Source organism: Phascolarctos cinereus, unplaced genomic scaffold (assembly GCF_003287225.1).
Source record: "Phascolarctos cinereus isolate Bilbo 61053 unplaced genomic scaffold, phaCin_HiC Scaffold_9;HRSCAF=440, whole genome shotgun sequence".
NCBI lineage: Eukaryota > Metazoa > Chordata > Mammalia > Diprotodontia > Phascolarctidae > Phascolarctos > Phascolarctos cinereus.
Window position 1 is genome coordinate 125,621,178 of NW_027556402.1, and position 20,048 is coordinate 125,641,225.

Here is a 20,048-nt window from a genome sequence, read left to right on the forward strand (position 1 = left end):
ATAGGTTTCCATCCTATACCTCTGTGTCTTTGCTCTCTCTCCTCACACCAACTTTCTGGAATCCTTTGCTCCCTTAAAGACAGCTCAAGTGTTATCTCTTACCTAAGGTTTTTCCTCTTCTGCCCTAGTGTTAGTGCTTACACACACACACACACACACACACACACACACACACACACACACACACACAGAGCTTCTTGAGGGCATGGACTATTGCAAAATAGAGATAAAGAAAGAGATATAGAAATAGAGATATTTTTTATTATGTTTGTTCCTAACACAAGGCTGGTGAATACTTAAGAAATTTTTGATGAAAATTAATTGAATAATAGCTTTAATTATAATGTTTTACTTGCTAGTTTTAAGACACATACTTTTTTTCTTAAATTCTGGACCTGGGGTTTCATTGCTGCAGTTAAGGAATATCACTTCACCAATATAGATTTGAACCTGTTCTGCAATTTATTGTCTTAGAGGGTTGCTCGAGGGTACTTAGAGGTTAAAGAGCCTTCCCACAGTCACACAGCATGTAAGTGTCAGAGGAAATATAACTATGTATTAAAAACATAACCCCAATGATAATTGTGCTCAAAATTATTTTAGATAAAGGTCAAGCTATTTTTCATTTTCACTTTTTATATTAAATCTGAGTAGTAGTACCATTTGAGAGGTACATTATAAGATGGTACTGAGCATTAGAACAGAAAGAACTTTGGGTAAATGGGTAAGTAAGACTAAAGGTACATAGGAAGAGGAAACAGAGAAAGATGGTGGTGGGGCTCTCCCCTTGTCTGTTGCATCCTCACTGCAACCCATATTGTGAAGCCCAAACAATTTGAGGTTCCAGAGTCTGGCTAAGAGATGAACCTGATGTTCTTCTATGGTGGACAAAAGGAAACTCTTGTGATATTTAATTTACTTCATCCTATCAAAGTGATTGATGTATTTTGACTTCCAAAACCCTCAGCACCTTTAATGATTACTGAAATTAAGGCTTCAAAGAGAAAATTGTCTTCCATGTTTCAAATGCTTATTAACTAAAGAGAAACTAGCTTTAAGTCAGTTGATGACTTAAAGAATTTCTAAAATTTTAAGGTTTCCTTCATCACCTAAAAAGCACACGTGAATTTAACCATAAGATTAAGAAAAATAACTGGTGAGGTATCATTTGCACTATGATTTAAATTCCAACTAATCCAGGGCTAAAAAGTCTTTGTGCCTGTGTGATTACCTTTAAAACACTTGGCAAGGACAATTTGTCAGTCAAAAAATATTTCAAAGGATGGTCAAAAGCTGTGTGTACTTATTTGGAAAGATGTTTTAAAATTTTCTACCATATATCATTTGAGTTCGCCTCCAAAAGACCCCCCCAAAAATTTTAATCAAATTCTTCAATTCATACATTTAGTGTAAGCACAGGAACACAAAGGATTTTATACTGTCTAGAGGTTTAGGGGTTTTTTTTTATGTCAAATAACATACGTAGACCAGATTTCATTTTGTCCACCACAGCTACATCCTATGATCAAATTAATATTATAGCATTTCCCTTTTGTATTATTTGAACTGCCATGGCTTTATCAGGGGTTCTTAATCTGGAATATATAATATTGTTTGTTTGTTTAAACATTTTGTTAACTGTATTTCAATATACTTGGCTTTCTTCATAATTTTACCAATTTAATTTTGTTTAAAAACATTATTCTGAGAAGAGATTCATAGAATTCAACAGATGGCTAAAGGGGCCCATCACACAAAACCAGTCTTAAAAACCCAGGATCTACATTTATTGTCATTTACTGAAAGATTAAATAATAGGAAATTATATGTATGTTATGCTACTCCTAATAATAAAAAAATAGGAAAGTATATTTTTAAATTGAAGGTATCTTAATATTCAATAATAACAAAAGAAAAATCTATGTTTAAACTATATTTATGTAACTATGACAATAATATGACAAAAGAAAGACTGTGTCTTCTTAATCTAATATGAAATTAGAGAACAAAAAATGTTTGACTAAATGTCTTGAGTTTATTTGTCTCAAATAACTTAATATCATCATCATTATTCATATAAATCTGTTTTATATGCAAGTGATAATCAAAATGAATCATCATCTTGCTGGTCAAAAGATATATTTCATTACTAAGCCAACATGTAAGCTACTAAAAATCCAAAATCTACAAAATAACATTGTTTGAAATTTGCTTTCATCCTAAATTTGACTTGTGACTTTATTGGTGCATGGAGCTAATTATAAGGAAACTTCCTTTATAAATTCAACAAGGTTAAATGACTTCAGAAGGGTCATCCAGGCAATAGGTGGAGAGAGGTCAGAGATCATTTAGAATCCATGGCAACTATCATCATGCTAAGCTGTCTCTAACTGTTGAAATTTGAAATGTTCTGCTGGTGCCCATGAAATGAGTAATAGAAATTTATGTAGGGCAGTGAACTGGATTGCATCAACTTAACTATTACTCAAATTTCATATTACTCATATAAACACAGTTACTGTATTACTACACATCGAGAGACAGCACAAAAGTTAAACCTGGCTTGAATTAGCAGTGGTCATGTGGTGCAAATACGCCATGGATTTTGTTAGACTTTCTAAACATGTCATTCCGATATGTAGTTGACCATCTGATAAAGACTAGCATCAGTGACTCTGAATAAAAAAGCAATGAAAAAGAGACACCCCCTTGACGGTTACAGGGAGTCTTCTGGTTTCCCTATCAATGTTCAAACTAGAAAGCCCCCATTTCCTTTGCCAGTTCTTTATTCTAGATAGCAGTAGACTTGAAGCATGAAATTTAATAACCTTTTGTTGTCTAATTTCATATAGGTTAGGAGGACATGGTTTTCTTTTCCTTTCTCTACATTCTAAGATTTTTTTCTTCTTACTTAATCTCATTTGAGTTTTCTTAAAAGAACTTGTTTCTTTAAGAAATCAGCCCTTATATTTCTGGTTTCTGATTCTAGGACATCCTTCCAATAGAAGACAGTCAGTGATTCTTTCAAGTAACAGAGTTCTCATGGAGTGAATTTGCTTTATATGGAAAAACTTCATCAACTTTTCATCAAGAAGTTAAAGGTTTTATCTTCCTCAAATAATATTTCATGCAGACTTGATCAAGACACTTGACTTCCCTCTGACATTTATCCATTAGCTAAAAGGAAGAAATGATATAACCTGTCTTCTTCCTTCCCTGACAATGGATGCTTTTGAGACCAAATGGGTTCTATGTGCAAAGTGATTTGAAATCCTCAGATGAAAGCTGACATTTAAGCACAGGGCATTTTTTTACTTTTCATGGTCCAACTAGAAAATACTACATCTAGAGAACAATCCTTAGAATCACAAACTGAGCATGATTTTAAAAACATCTCAAAAGACAAGAGAACCCTAAGGAATACATGGATGACTTTCCTATACCCACTCACTCCCAAACACACTATTTCCTCAGTCTGACTATAACCAGAGACTTGACTTCACACCAATGCTAAGACAAGACAGATAAAATATATATCTTTGGAATAACCAAAAAATGCTAGCACCTAGAGAATAAATTATTCTTGCCCCACCTCCCCAAAATGATCCAAGGTGACTAATGTCATTCTGAAAGGATGAAAATAGCTCAATTGTATGAAAGGAAATAAGAGCTGTCAAGCATTTAAAATGTTAATAAAACACATTCCTCTACCTTAATTCACTCCTTCAAAAACATGAGTATAAACAAGCATAAAAGTAATTTCCAAAAAGAGTGTGAAAGGCATTTGCAAACCTCTTCTTTGACAAAACTACAAAGTATGCTTCTATGCATGTTAGTGTCTGTATGCTTCTATTGTATCCCAATATCTGAAGCCTGTCTTTCTGATCATTTTCCTCTTCCGTGGAACCTGAATATAAGAAGAGTAACTTTTCTCCATTGTCTCTGAAAAATCTACAGTAATTTGCTGAAGAAAAAGCAAGGTCAAGCTTTATTTCTGCAAAGGGAGCACTTTCACATAGCCTTTGGCATAGTACTTACTCAAATATGGTGGTTTGTAAGGCGCTCGTGTATTAGACAGCAGTCCATCCAGCTCCTTCCTCTCCAGAGTGCTGTGAAGGGCCTTCTCTTTACCAAAGGTAGAGAAAGACCTCTCTGCCCCAGGTTGGGCTTCTGGTGTTTCAAAAACTTCAGTGTCTGGCACAGAGTCCATCCCAGGAACATGCAGATTGCTGCGGTAATCTGCTGCCTGGCGTCCATCTGAGGGGACAAAGGAAGGCATCCAGCATCGATCCGAGTGGCCCAAAGCTTTACACTCCTCAGTACAATTGGAGAAGAGATCCATGCCTACAAGCAGGAAAAAGACACAAACTGTAGATACAATAACCCTGAAAGAGGTGTTAGAACAAAAGAAGCATATAGAGGGATTAGTAGAGTCATCATGAATTCTCAAATGAGATAAATGTAACACTGCTTGAATTGCAGAATTAGGTGGGGCATCGCTAAAGTTCACATAGTAATCTATACATAAGAGGGAAAAGGGACTTCTAGTAGGTAGATCACTGAGAAAGAATGGGCCTTATGGTCGCCAAGAAAAGTAATGAGATTGATACTATTCAGAACAAGGATGGGAGTTTTCAGATTTGGGAGGTAGGGTGAGGAATAGAACATTCACAATCCTCTGTGAAATGTCACACTGAAGTAACTGAGATGAAACAGATTTCTAACTTTTAAATGATGATCACTGAACATCATTTTCTATAGTATTTTAATGGGCTGGGGGAGGAATTTAAAAGGGAGATTTATATTTTGGAGGATTTTTAAGTATATTCTGAAATCCTGACATGGAACAAAATTAGAACCCTATAGATAGGTTAGGAAAATTAACATGCCTTGGTCAACTGAAATGTCTAAATGGAATTAATTTTCTTAACAGGAGAAAAATCCATTTTTACATCTACTTAATAACTTCTTAAGAGGTTGCTCTTGATGACACTGTAGTGGTCCATATTATCACCAACTAATTACAGCTCACTACCTGGAAAGAATCCTATAGCAAATTATTGTAATTAGTGACCTTCAGTAGTCAAACTACAGAGTGAAGCTGTAGATCCTATTGACAAATAGGTTATTATTTGTTCTATACCAGCAACCATTTGTCCTGGCCAACTCAATGCTGTTTATTTACAAATACTTTAATGCTATTAAGGTTTCAAATGAAAATGCCATTTCCATGAACTTTCTCTAAATGGCATCACACCAAATAATTTCTATTTGACAGTTTAGTAAACACATGAGATTAATTAACTGGAGCATTCTTTATTGAGTGGCACACAGGTGTAAGTTGGGGCTAGTGGGGAAATGAAGATTTTGCCCAGGGTCAAGTTTAGAGGGCAGGTAAATCAATGGGGGTTGGTATATAGCTAGCAATTACCTTACTTAAAAAAATAGGTGTCTCCCAACCACAGGTGTGGTAAGCTCCTCTCCTGTCTTGCCCTACCTATCCCCACCTCCCCCTGAACACAGTTTCATGTTCTGTGTCCAGGTATGGTTTGTGGTACTTGCCTCACCAAGAAAAATTCTATTTGTGTCTCTAATAGTATAGAATAATGTCTACCATTTAATTCCCAATCTGAATTGACAAAGAAAAATCCACTTTATATTTCTGTTAAGTGTGGATACGCATTTATGAAATATGTTTCAGAATTCAATTTTAGTTATTGGAGTATTAGTAATTCCAACACAGGGAATACTGGAATATAGTCTATTTTTAAATGAAAACAAGAAAACTATAAGAAAGCAAAATAAAAGTTTAGTGTAAATGATTACATGATTGTCTTTAATTAATCTGGTCTTGACTAACGGAAGCTCTTGAGCCACCATCATCATTATTATTATTATTTAAAATTCTAGATTATCTTGCATTATAAATTGTTTCATACAGGAAATAGTTATTATCTTGCACTCTAGAAAAACACAGTTTTTTTCCTCCCAGAAATATAGAACTCTTCTATATTATCCACAAGTACTCAGGAGATAAGAGCAGTTATTTAGGTAAATGGTTTTTTAAAAAGAAGAAAATCCAGGGTTCTTATCACATATTAATCTTACTTTATAATGGCTTTTTTATTTTAAATTAAGCTACGTAAGATACCAAGTCTGCCTCCGATTCTAACATTCCATTGATAATTGGTATGCAGAAGTCTGGAAATAAATTAGTGAGCAGTCAGCTGTTGAGGAATGCAAATGTGAACTGAAGCTCGGATTATAGAAGCAAACTAGAAATAGCATAAAGAAACTTGAAATGTTATAGAAGACCCTTGACAAGCTCAGCCTTTTATACTATTTCTACCAGGAGGAAAATAAAACAAAGGGGAAAAAAGGTGAAAATAAGTTTAAGTAAGAAAATTAAGAAAAGAGGAGTTGAATCTCCCTGGTGTACCTTTACACTCTTTGACTGAAATTCCTATAGAAACTAAGAAAGATCATAAGTGAATTTTTGGTGTATATAGTACTCATGAAAATACCAGTCCTCCTAATATAACTTCTAGCCATCTGGGCAAGGTAAGAAATAGCTATTTTAACATATGATACATAAAGATAAAAAGGAATAGGCAAGTATTAGATTAAACTGGTAGTTTTCATTCACAAGGTCACATAAATGATTTTTGAATCTCTACTAAGAACTAGTTAAGTTGATCTCTAACAAAAAGATATTTTATATGTGACCAACTTCACGTCAAGCTGAGGAAATTGCTAATGGTTAGTCATGTGGCGTAATGGAAAGAGGGCCAGCCACAGGGTTTGGAAGACCCACATTCAAACCCAGACTCTGATTACTATGATCTGGGTGACCATGGACTAGGCACTTACCCTTGCAGTGGCCCAGGCATCTCTTTAAGACTGAGAGTTGCAGAAGTATTGAAGATGTGCATGTGTAAACACAAACACACACACACACACACACACACACAACACACACATACACACACACACACACCCCTCTAGAGTTTGGATGTTTTCCCCAAAGCAAAATATTTTTTAAAATATTTAAAAATAATAGGCTTTTAGTCTTGATTTTTTTTCTCAATGACAATTAAATATTTTTAAATATTTTAATATTTTATATTAGCTATTAATCTCTGTCCTTTTTTTCCTGGGCTGCTCTTATATCTGTGTTGAATTTCCTTTTGGAAGGAAAATAAATGCAGCCCCTAGCACATTAAACAGTAATTCTGATAATAAAATGAAGTATTATTCTCAATGATAGCTGTATAGGTTTTTAATTACCATCTTTTCTTTTTCTGTGTACTAGTTTGTCTGCCCATTATTTTCAACACATCTGTATTCTTATATTTAATATTTTCTTTTGAGGTTGTAACAATTTTTAGTCCTTTGCCCTTCATATGCAGCTCAAAATCTCCTAATAGCTGTAGGTCTAGATGTTTAATTATCAGTCAGTATTAGTGGAAGAAAATGTTATCTGTGCATTCAAAAATATAAAGGAATAGAAAATGTGTTATATATGGGTTTGTTTATTTGTGAATAGAGAGGTGGACTTAGAGACAGGAATGTTTTGAATGCCATCTCAGACAACAGCCGTGTGAACCTAGGAAAATAACTTAAGCTCTACCTCAGTTTCTTTATCTGTAAAATGATAATATAAGAACCTTCTTCTTCAAAGGTTATTGTGAAGATCAAATGAGAAAAAATTATGCAAAGAATTCTGCAATCCTTAAAGTATAATATGAGTGTTATTTATTAACTAACACCACTGTTGTTGTTTTTCTTGTTAAAAACAGGTATTGTTTTCTGGAAGGATTTCCCAACTACATTTTAAACTGAATCTATATAAAAAAGTGGCATTTGTTACAAAAAGTGAATATTCATGATACCACGGAATGTACCTATGATTCCACCATATATGGTCAAAATACTTTGCTTCTACAATAAACAGATTATTTGGTCAGAAAAAGCAATGTCTAGAAAGTTCTTTGGCCCTTCTTTCTTTCTTTTTTAAGTTTTGTAGTATTCTTCAATATGTTCATAGAAATACTCTAGTATACAGATAGAAATTTCCTTTGACCTTCTAAAACAACCTTTCTTTTGGAAACTCTGAAATTCTGCTATAAAATTAGTTCAAGTGACTATAAATAGACAAGACTGGATGTTTCAACAAGCAGAGAAAAAACCTCTGTTTATTTTTCTTTGGGGAAGTAACAGTCTTTAGAGCATAGCAAGGAAAAGCAAACAATTAGAATGGCTGTGTAAGCAAGGCCCTGATTTTTAAGAGAAAACTATCTGGACACATTGTAAACATTTCAGATTTTTTTAAAAAAATCAAAGTATAAAAACCTAAACAATCCATCAGAAATTACCAATCTACAGATATGCCGACATTGACTACCTTAATTAACACACAGTATCATGTTATTTTCTGCCTATGCATTCCGAATACATATTAATTACACACGGGTTTACTAGGTGCTAGTGTAGAATGCTCTACAGACAGATAATAAACACTGATGCTTAAAAATCTATTTTTCTTAAATTTGAGCCAAATAAAAAACCCAGGAGGAAAGAAAGCTTAATTTGATACTTGCTACTTAATTCTTATCCATATTTTCACTATGTCAAAACCAGGTGAAGTGACATACCAGAAATATATTGATTTTTCAAAATTTTGGTCATTTTGAAAAAGATTTCAGAACATATCACTTCCCTTAAATCTGTTTCCCTAGATATTTATTTTTTCACCATTCAAAAATAATTTCTACCAAGATGCGTGGCAGCTGATGTGATAGACTGCCTGTTACGCAAAGATATATTTAGTCGAAATTTAAAGTACCTATTTTTCAGCTAGAGAGTAACTCTTCTCTTACGGTTAGGGAAAATAGAAAATCACAACTGAAAACAAATTGTAATTTCTAAAATGTGACAATTTCCCTGCAATTTATGCTATTTTCTATTGAATCTAATTTCACAAAATTATGCATATCATTTTTTTCATGCAAAGAACTTTCACACATACGTATAACATACAGTCTTTGAACTGTTTAAATAAATAGCAAGAACATCAATATCTTTCACTTTTCTTGGCCATCTCCAGTTCTACTTTTAGGCATTTTAAGTCTTTAAGGCAATCAGATATTAATTGGAATGCAAATATGTATTTAAAAAACATAAAACACATTCAAGCTGAAGATGAAAAATCTCTTCCCACACTACTTTTATAGACATCAACATTAAAATACCTAAAAGTCTTTAAGGAAAATGACTTGTCCTGTCTCTAGATTTATCACAAATTATACAATCTAGAAGAAGAATTTTTTTTCCTGACTTCTCTCCCAAAACATCTTTTTTTTTTTTTCATTTAGAAAGCTCTTCCTCATATCAATTTGTAGCACAGCACTTCACCAGAAACCAGAAAGTAGCCTTTTCATACAGTGGACATGATGCAACACGTCTTTTCCCATAACAAGGAAGGTGATTTGCTTACATCCAAATTCTGAAGGGAGTGGGTAAAGGGAAGATGTCTCTGGATCTTAACCCGAATCCTTGTTTATTTTTTTGTTTTGAATCTTGTATCACCAATATTCAAATGAAAATAAAACATGCTTCATTTGCAATTCAGGGGAAGGAGATTTTTAAATTAAATGTTTTATTTGAAACAACATTAGACCTCAAGACAAAAAACTGAACTTTCTTAGTAACTATTTTCATTTAAATTGACTGATTTTGATGCAAATAACATGTTTGGTTTTCTATCATAGTAATATCAAAAGTCAGCATCCTCTCATTATTTCACAAAACAGACATAATTCCAGGAATATCTACCAATATTCTCCCAGTTGCCTGAAAGGCAGGCTCTGAAGTTACTGAATGAAACAAGATGATGGAACTGAAGTTAGAACTCAAAAGGGCAAAAACCTGTTGGTAACTGATCACTTGCTAGGATCCCACATAAAATGAGTTGATCTGAGCCCAGTTGCTCATGCATCATTACCTTCATGCTGACATTGAAAACTACTTACACCAATATACATCTTTACCTGGAATTGCCATTTCAACCTTTTCTACAAGGTACTAAGAAATATGATGTTATTCAACATTTAGCCCACTGCTATACACAGTTAGTGCATAATACATGAATGATATTAGATACATCTCAGACAAATCAACAATATTAGGAAGGTTGGGGGCCTCACCACTCCAGGATGCTTTATTAGACTTTGTAAATCAACAAAAGATTCTTTCTTCAAGTCATTTGGCACATTTTCTCAAATTGTAAATCATTTCTGAGTATTTTTTAAATACATTGAATATCTTAGAGATTTTAAGGAGGGTTAATTCGGATTTTCTCTAGTGCTGCTTATGCATAAACCTACCACATTTCCCTGGCTCCCTGCCATATCTAAGCAATACATCAATAGCACATTGAAAACCTCGGGAAGCACCTTGACAAGGCTATAGACAGAAAGTGCCACAGAGCAGTGATCAAGCAGAAGAGTTTTCCTACATGGGGCCAGGTGCAGAGGGAAACTGACAAAGCTCATGTGATTCTCTCTGCAGCTGCCAGCATGTGTGAAGCTCCTCTGTGCAAAAGATTGGTGATAATCTGTGGCTGTGAGGGGCCTCCCTCAGGAGAAGAGAAGGAAAGGGAGGAAACACTCAACAAAGAACATAGAGAGATAAAGAGGGAGAGAGAGAGATAATAGAGGTTAATGCTTTGAGTTTCCTCATATATAGCTATATCAATATTGATATAGAAATAGGGAAACTCAAAAGCAAAGAAGTCAAGAAGGAAAACTACATAAAAGTCAGGTATTTGTGGGTATATAATAAAGTATGTATGCCAATACTAAAGTATAAATATACCCATCCAATATTTCTTCACCTGATAATATGGCTGTTAACTTCATCAAATGTGGATTAAGGAAACTGTCTAAATTTCATTAAATGTTTGCTTTTCTTACTCGGAAAATATATAGATTCCTGAGAGAACATGTATGTCCTAATGTTACACTTCTGAAATACCTTCAGTATTTATCCTTAAATCAAAAGGAGAGAATAGGACTTTTTTAATGAAATTACCAATATGATACTTTTGTCCTATTTTGGGGGAGACAGTTTAGCAACCATGGTGTTTTACAACACAGTCTATGCTTACAGCTTATCATAACCTTTTAGAAGAAAATAATTATAATATTCCATATGGGAGATAGAGTGGATCTGTGATTTCACTAGCATAGGGAAATTCCTTGTGACAAAACTTTTTCAGTGTATGAAGCAACAGCCTGAACCTTCTCTTATACTAATGGTCCTGGAAAATTTCCATGAGTGCTGAGAAGTTAAGTGACTTGCCAGGAGTGACACCACCACTATGTGTCAGAATTAGGACTTGAACCCAGGTGGTCCTAGCTTTCTATCCACTAGTCTCAATGCCTCTCAATATATACAAGAAGCTGTTTGCTTTTTTAAGTAAACACTATCATTGGATAGATTATATCTCATTAAAATACATATTTATAGCATAATATAAGTATTTTGCTTCAGTCCAATAATATTTAATGTTGCATCAGGGATTTTGTGGATATCCATGGAATCCCCACAAAATGAAAAAATATACTTTTAGAATAGTAATTTTCTCTTGAGTTATTTTAAAATAGAAAAGTTTTTATTTTGATAAAGAAAGAGAAAAAGAAAAGAGAAAATAAATAGTTTCAGTTTGTCATGTGTCTCAGAAGTTCATATTGGAGCATTTTAATTTTTTTTTTCAAGTGCTTTGAGGCCTCAAGGAGAATTTGTCAGAAACATTGCCATAGTGGCAATCCTTGGTGCCTCTAAAATAAAAGAGCTGCTGGGAAGACACAACAATAAGATTATACTCCCATTCGTCTTTCAAATTCTGCCCTTTTTGCAGCTGTTTATTCCTTCCTTTCCCGTTAAATTACTATGGCTCACTTTGTCTGATGGACTAAACTGTTAGAAATGTTCATTGACATAGGAGTTGTATGGTAAATTGTGACCAAAAAAAAAAATGAAATGCATCTAAATAGACTTACAGATGACACTGCTTTTAATTAAAAACAATAATAACAAATAACCAGAGTGCTGACTGCTGTATCAAAAACCCTGACTTTTAAAGGAATGGAAAGAATTGAAATACATAGCCTTTTAAAAGAAAACAATAAATCATATCCCATATATAGGCCAAAAATGAAAGGGACTTTGTCCTCAGATATAAACTTCTGGCAAGATCTGGTTTGTTGTCAGGTTCCCAGACACTAAATAGATGCTCTGTTCACTTAGCGTGAAGGCTTGCAAGGGGCAGGGACCTCCAGGGACTCTTGGCACTTCTCAAGTCTCATTAGGTCTGCATATTAATGAATCGCTGCAACATAAAGGACCCTTGAGCAGCCCCTCCTTTTTTTCTTTTTTCCCTTCCTCCAGCCTGGGTTTCCCAAGGCAAAGTGCAGCAGCAGACACACTACATATTAGCCAAGTAAGAGGCCTGGGGCAACCACCATTGCCAAGAGAACTGGGGGAGTATAATACCCTTTGCTCCACTGCCCCGGCACTGCTTTGTGATTCTGAACATGGCTTGGTATCAGGGAATAGGGGGGTCTCTATGACAGTTTATACAGCAACAAGGACTGTTCCACAATTCTGTGGGCCCAAATGAAACAGGGCAAAGAAGTCATCTCAAACTTTGCTGAACTTGAATGGCCAAGTGACATATATTATTAGTAGTTACAAGAATGGTATTGTCTCTCTTTTTTTTTCTTTCTACAAAATACAAAACCCCGCCCCCTCCAAATCTAAAATAATGATAGAGTTGGAAAGAAAGATAGGCCTTTCAGTGACTGCCTTATCATGTTAAAGTAGAAATAACTCTATCTGTACCTCTAGAGAAATCGTGATTAGAAACCTATGAGATAAACAACATCAATGCATCATGTGGAGGAATAGATAAGTATAAACACGTTATCACATCACGTCTCCCGAAACTGACTGCCAAAATCTATTAAAACCACAAATGTTCCAAATATACACTCAGTGCTTAGCTATTTTTTTTCTTGTGTCCTATCCTGCACTTGATGTAGTGCAATTTCATTGCTTCACAAAGAAAGAGGAGTAGATTCTACCTTTAGTTCACCATTTATAGACCACATGACCTTGGATAAGTCCCTTGGCCTGGACATCTCTAAGCGTTAGTAGCTTGATCTATAAAATGAAAAATTAATGCCTTTTTGTCTTGGAAAAAAGATGACTGCTTCAGTGTGCTTCCAGATAAGCCATTCCAGTCCAGATTACCCTCCCCCCAAAAAAGTATGTTTAAACCAAATCTGCTTCTACAAAAGTTGCAATGAATATCTGCCTTTACAAAGAAACTATGTCAAGATCTATAAATCTTATGGGAAGATTGTCAGACGAGCATCATATTATCTCATGACATATGCTTTTCTACATGATGCATACATACATATAGACAACATTCATGAAACTACCTAAAAGATCATACTCTCTGGGTCTTTTCTAAAATATAAACATTTTGAGTCACCTAAGATTACACTCACCAGAAGACTGACCCCGGTTGGTGGCGTCATGGTCGCTGTCTCCTTGCTCACTATCTCCATGTCCACTGTCCTTAGAGCTTACTATGTCAGCTTCCTGGAATGCAGAACTAGAAGTGCAAAAATGCTAGTATTAGAATAAACATCATAAAGAGGAAACTCGGAAAATATTCTTCTGCCATCACATGGCCACAGATGGTGCTGCATGTACACATATCTTTTGGTAGCATGTAGTTTTACAGGATGCTTATTCTTAATTAAGGTTGAAAAGCAATCAGCACTAATAATCAGCATAATAATAATGACTAATAATAATGACTAATAGTCCATTTGCTGATCTCACTGAATCACATTTCCATTATTTTTGCCATCTATAATATCTATATCTTAAAATTATTTGCTCTCATCCCTTACATAAAATCACACCCAGATCAGTTAGTATTTAACATTAGAAGGTGCCAAGGTGTGTGGATCTATAGAAAACTTAACCAATGTATTCATCTCTGTGTAATTGAAGCAAAGACATACAATTTGTGTTAATATATTGATTTCTAAATATCAGTGTATTTGTGATTCTGTCTTGGCTTAACTCTATGCTTTTAAAATTCCTCTTTTTTTGCCCTTACTGCTTTGTATTATTTCTAAGAAGATCACAAAGTCTCCACACACCATTCTAGGAGCAAAGATTCCATACCTGTTTACCCGACGAGGTCTGTCAACTAGATAACTGAGCTCTGCTCGCTGATGTTTAGTCTAGAAAAAATAAATCAAAAGCATTTGAACTCCAAATGTAAAAAAAAAAAGAAAAAGAAGAAAGAAAGAAAAAAAAAACAATAGCCTCAAAAACATACATGTATCCATTGCTACATATCTGAACACTTAAGAGAGGCTGTCTTGAGACCTCAAACTAATGCCTGGGGGAAAAGTGAAAGTGAGGTGGAAAACTTGCAAACATGCAGACATTATAAACTGCTTTTTTTTTTTGGTTTCTCTTGAAAGTGAGGAGGCTAGGAGATGAGGAGGGGAGGTAAAGCTAGGTTTTGTAATGAAATAAAAGGGTATTTTTAAATGACCTCAAATTCAAAAGATTATTTTAATTTAAATGAAGCATATACCACCCTACCCATAGCTGCTAATGTTAACCTTTTTAAAAAATGTATAATCTCTCATTGGCCCAATAAATGTGTTGGAGTGCATTCTTAGTTAATGCAATAAAAATAAACAGCACACTTTTAATAAGAAAAAAAGTTTGAATATTTTCATGAAAATTATTTTTTGTCACTTTATTTTCAAAATGTGCTTCCATACAAATGAGCAATACAAATAGTCATGAAAAGTCAATTAATAAGCCCTAATTCTCAAAGTGAGTAAAGCACCTGCCAAGAGAAGAGTTCATAAAACCCCAGAGGTCCTTTTGCTTTTCAATCAACCACTGCACTCTTTTTCCCACACAGCATACACACTTTCAGGGGCACACACATCCTTGTACATAAACCCACTTACTTGCCACTCTCTGCCCCACTCCAGCCCTCCCCCATTTTTGCTCTTTGCCCTTTCTCCATCTTTTTTTTGTTTTAAATTGAATCTGAATTACTTGGCCAAATGCTTTTAAGAAGAACGCTAACAGCGTTGAAAGATCAAAGAACAGTGGCAAGAAAAGCAAGAGGGTGGTCATTAACTAAGAGAAATATAGCTGGACTGGTGATTGTGAAACCATTCCTTTAGTCTAATCTAGCAACGGGAAGTGCTAGGCCAGCTTCATTCAAATTCACCCGATGTGGGCATGTGGCTGCAACAGTGTCTGTGTTGCTGTCCAGAGAAGAGAACTGCTGGCTGGCTCTTTTTGCAATGGGAGTTCAGAAGAAAGGGAGCTGATAACTCATTCGATCAAAGGTACATTCGAGTTTCGACAACTGTGTAGAGTTAAAACACACTTTAGCTTCTGTTTACAGGCGATTGAAAGCATTGATAAACAAAGCAAATGAGAATCCACTTTATTAAACACTGGGACAGACAGACGCAGAGAGCAGGAAAGATGTTTGAATGTGTGTTGGAGCTCACTCCCCCTCCATCCCTCCCTTTTCCTCCTCCCCTGACTGGCTTTCTGGGAACTTAATGGACAGAAAGGGAGTTGGAAAGAAGGGAAAGAGGAGGGAGGTGGGGGAAGTAGAAGTGGAGAAAAAGGTACAGGACAGGGGGAATCAAAATAATTGTGGAGAGGAGAGTGCACAGAGGATTGGGAGTATCTGGTTATACAAGGAGGAAGGAGAGTGCCAGCCTCCTTCCCCAACATTACAAGGAAGCTAAGATCCTAAAAATAAACAAACAAATAAATAAATAAATACACAGGGCAGCCGAGGCGAGAGAGAGTACGGTGAACCAGTGATGGATGTGCCGGGCTAGAGGAGGCTTTCTGATGGAGGAGATGATAGATGGTGGTCCTTTCGCTTGAGCCTTACCTCGTTGGACAGTATGCTGCCGTTGGAGATGATATCGGGCTGCTGGTCAGTGTAGCCAGTGACGATGGCCCCGCAGGGGTTGTGCTCAGTGTCAGTACTCCGGGAAGGGCTGCAGGGTTTGAGGAACATCAGGTCGGTCTTGGCAGACTCTGGAGTCAGACAGACCTGGTAGCAGTAGTTCTGGTTGTGGTGATGGGAGCCGAACCCTCCGGACTCTTCCACTGGTACCTGTGTGGGGTTGCTGGGTACATTGGAGCTCTGAACCAACATAATGTCCGATTTGCTGAGCTTCTTCTTGCGCGCCCGAGCTTGGCGGCTGCAGCAGGAGGAGCCTCCGCCGCTTGCGCCCCCACAGCAGCAGCAGCAGCAAAGGCAGCAGTCGCTGGCCAGGCACGTGTATATGTTAAGCTTTTTCTCCTTCTGGCAGCGTACTGCCAGCACTATCATGGCCAGTAGGAAGATAAAAGACACTGAGCCCAGGGCGATGATAAGAATGAGGGTGAGGTCCAGCGAGGTCTCCCCGCCGCCTGAGCGGCTGGGGCGCTGGTGTTCTCCACCAGAACCTCCTCCTGCTCCGCCCCCACCACCACCGCCCAAGGGTTCCACTGCCCCGTCGACCAGTTGCACCTGCAGCGTGGCGGTGGATGACAACGGAGGCTGCCCATGGTCCCTCACCTCTATCACCAGCTCGTAAGGCCGCTGGGGGTCGCGCTTGGCCGGCACCCTGCGCGCGGTGCGGAGCTCCCCCGTGCGCCAGTCCATGCGGAATAGACTCATCTCATTGCCCCGCACGATGCTGTAAGTGAGGCGGGCATTCTCTCCGTCGTCTGCGTCCACTGCCGCCACTCTCGTGAGAAGGTAGCCAGGTTCTGCTGAGCGAGGCAGCACCTCGCGCGCTGGAGTCCCGTTGCGCCCGGGCAGGGGCGCCACGATGGCGGGAGCGTTGTCGTTCTGGTCTACAATGAGGATGTTGACAGTAGCGTTGCCGGCCAGGGCCAGAGGGCTGCCTGCATCCCGGGCTTCCACCTGGAAGCTGAAGTCTTTGAGCTGTTCGTAATCGAAGGAGCGCAGCGCGTACAAGTAACCATTCTCCGCGTTGATGGACACGTAAGTGAAGACGCTCATGCCCTGGATCTGACAGTCCAGAATAGAATAGGCAAGTTGGGCGTTGGCCCCCTCATCTCGATCGGTGGCGCTCACCGCGTAGATATAGGCGCCTGGCACGTTGTTCTCGGTCACATACACGTCGTAGACAGGCTGGCTGAAGCGCGGAGCATTATCGTTCACGTCTGACACCTGTACCTGTATGGACTTGCTGGTGGCCAGTGCGGGCTCGCCGCGATCCCGGGCTACCACTGTCAGAGTGTATGAGTCTCCTGCCTCCCGGTCCAGCGGGGTCTCGGTCACGATAGTGTAGTAGTTCTTAAAGGAGGACTTGAGACGGAATGGCACGTCACCCAGAAGCTCACACTGCACCTGCCCGTTCTCCTCAGAATCTCGGTCAGTCACACTGAACAGGGCGACCACAGTGCCGGGCGCCGCGCCCTCACTCACAGCTTCCTTGACTGTACTGAAGCTGATCTCGGGTGCGTTGTCATTGGCGTCCAGCACCCGAACAAGTACCTTGCAGTGTGCCGGCACGGCGTTGGGCCCCAAGTCCTTAGCTTGCACATACACCTGATAGACTGGACTCTCCTCATAGTCCAGCTCCCCGCTTACCTCCAGGCGGCCTGTACGCGGAGACAAACCGAAGAGTTCCCGCGCCCTCGGTGAGATGTGGCTGCTGAATGAGTACACCACCTCACCGTTCGGGCCCTCATCTGGGTCCGTGGCGTTGAGCTGAATGACCAGAGTACCTGGGGGCGAGTTTTCGGGCAGGGACACAGTGTAAACGGGTTGGTCGAAGGAGGGCACGTTGTCGTTGGAGTCCAGCACACGGATAGTGAGCAGGGCCGTGCCCGTGCGCTGTTGCTGAGGGGGTGAGCCCCCTCCTCCGGTGCCTCCTGCCCCTCCTCCTTCTCCTCCACCTCCCCCGTCCACAGCGGTCAGCACGTAGCGGTGCACCGCCTGCTGCTCCCGGTCCAGCGGTTTCTCCAGTACTAGCTCCGCGAAGCGGTTGCCATCGCCCTGGGTCTGGACATCAAGAGAAAAGTAGCTGTTGGGGGTGATCTCGTAGTCGCGCAGGGAGTTGGTGCCCACGTCTGGGTCGAAGGCGCTCTCCAGCGGGAAGCGGGTGCCCGGTGTGGCGCTCTCTGAGATCTCCACAGTCAGGTCAGGCTCTGGGAAGGCTGGTGGGTTGTCATTTATGTCCAACACTTCTATCTCCACCCGGAATAGCTCCAGCGGGTTCTCCAGGAAGACCTCCAGGTGCAGGACGCACGAAGGGCTCTGCTTACAGATCTGTTCGCGGTCGATCTTCTCGTTCACGTACAGCACCCCGGTCTCCAGGTTAAGGTCCAAGTAAGGGGTCCTCGAATTGGGGACCGTCTGGAAACGGCGAGCCGAAAGTTTTGTAATGTCCAAGCCCAGATCTTCGGCGATATTGCCCACGAACGTGCCATGCTCCTGCTCTTCCTGCACGGTGTAGTGCAGCTGGCCAAGGACTCCCTCCACCATCCAGAGCAAGGCAAAGAATAATAGCACAATCATCTCCAACGGGGGGGGGGGGAAGAAAGGTTTCTGTGCAGCCAACAGCCCCCCAAACACCCCACCCCCCAGCAAAATCCTCCAAAAAATACGAATAAAAGTGCACTACGTGGCAGGACTGCCGGAGCTGGGGTGTCTTGGAAAGATTTAGTATTCCTTTTGCTTCATATTAGGGTTCTACCCCCACCATACAGCCTCTCCTTTTTCGCGCTTGGCACACGAAGGAAGGCAGACGTCCCCGCTCCTCATCTGTAATCTTACCACTGGCCAATTAATAAGATAATGATAATACAGTATTTCAGCTTCTTTTATTTATTCTGATAGTCTTGGCGCAAGGCAGTGCAGGCAAATCCCAAGGAGGAAATTTTGATATTTCAAGACTGTCCTCGGTTTGTCTTCCTGCTTACGGAAGGAGGAGGAGAAGGAAGAAGAGGAGGAGAAGGAGGAGAAGGAAAAGCAGAACAAGGAAGAAAAAGAGAAGGAACAGAAGGGAGAGATGCCGCTGGAGCCGTTGAACATGCCTCTTAATTTAAAAAAATAATAATAATAATAATAATAATAATAATAATAATAAACCACTGGTAAAAAGCACAAGAAAAAAAAAAACGTTTGCAACCAGAGAGATCTTATGTAGAAAAAAGCACCAATGCTTTGCAGTCAAACTTTCATTCCCTTCGGTTTTCTGGTTGAATTTTTCTTCTTAGATATTTCTCTCCCGTTGTTTTTTCATTTAGGAGCATTTCCAGTTTTCTTCTGCTCTGACTTCAGCCTTGCTTTTTAAAAATATAGTGAGCAATTTCTTGCCTGCCGTTTCTTCCTAACCTCTTTCTCTCTCGCTGTTTTCTCTTTCTCTCTCTCTCTCTCTCTCTCTCTCTCTCTCTCTCTCTCTCTAACCTATCTCTCTCTTCTCTGCTTTCCCTCTTCAGTCTTAGATGCAGCTTCTGGGATCTCTGCTGGCAGTTTCTGAGCTCTGAGCGCTCAGCTTCTCTGTTTTTGCGCAGCGCCCTCCATCTGCCAACCAATTGCCGAACAGCAACACCCACTGGGGTGGGAGCTGATTGGATAGACCGGACGTCAAGCAGGGCGCGTCATGAGGCAACCAGGCGGGGAGGAGGAGGCGAGCTTGGTTCCAGAGCAGGTCTGGAAATGTGTGTGTGTGAGTGTGAGAGCGAGAATAACCCTGCAGATCCCGAAGCGCTTGCTAGGGGAATCTCTGCTTCGGAAACTTAATATTCCCTTGCTGCAGAGAGTGGATAGGGAATAGAGGTTCCCCTATTTGCATCAGCAGCACTAATGCATCATAACAAAAACAGCAGTATTCTTTCCTTGGAGAGGTGTTTCCTAGGATGCTAACTGCGCCTCCCCCCTT

The 20,048-nt window shown here is 39.1% G+C and overlaps 1 protein-coding gene across 3 annotated transcripts in view; it reads right to left on the reverse strand.

Annotated features, from left to right (window-relative positions):
• PCDH10 (protocadherin 10) overlaps window positions 1-19,678 on the reverse strand; it is a 118,568-nt gene extending 98,890 nt beyond the window's left edge. Inside the window, exons 1-4 of one of the 3 annotated variants that reach the window (XM_020976644.2) lie at window positions 16,034-19,678; window positions 14,269-14,327; window positions 13,578-13,684; window positions 4,039-4,344 (exon numbers count right to left, since the gene is read on the reverse strand). In XM_020976644.2, the coding sequence (XP_020832303.1) occupies window positions 4,039-4,344; window positions 13,578-13,684; window positions 14,269-14,327; window positions 16,034-18,682 (3,121 nt within the window). In that variant the 5' untranslated portion in view covers window positions 18,683-19,678. The remainder of the gene's footprint in view (window positions 1-4,038; window positions 4,345-13,577; window positions 13,685-14,268; window positions 14,328-16,033) is intronic. The other 2 variants (XM_020976646.2, XM_020976645.2) reach the window with 2 other exon arrangements.
• Between the last annotated feature and the right edge of the window lie 370 nt (window positions 19,679-20,048).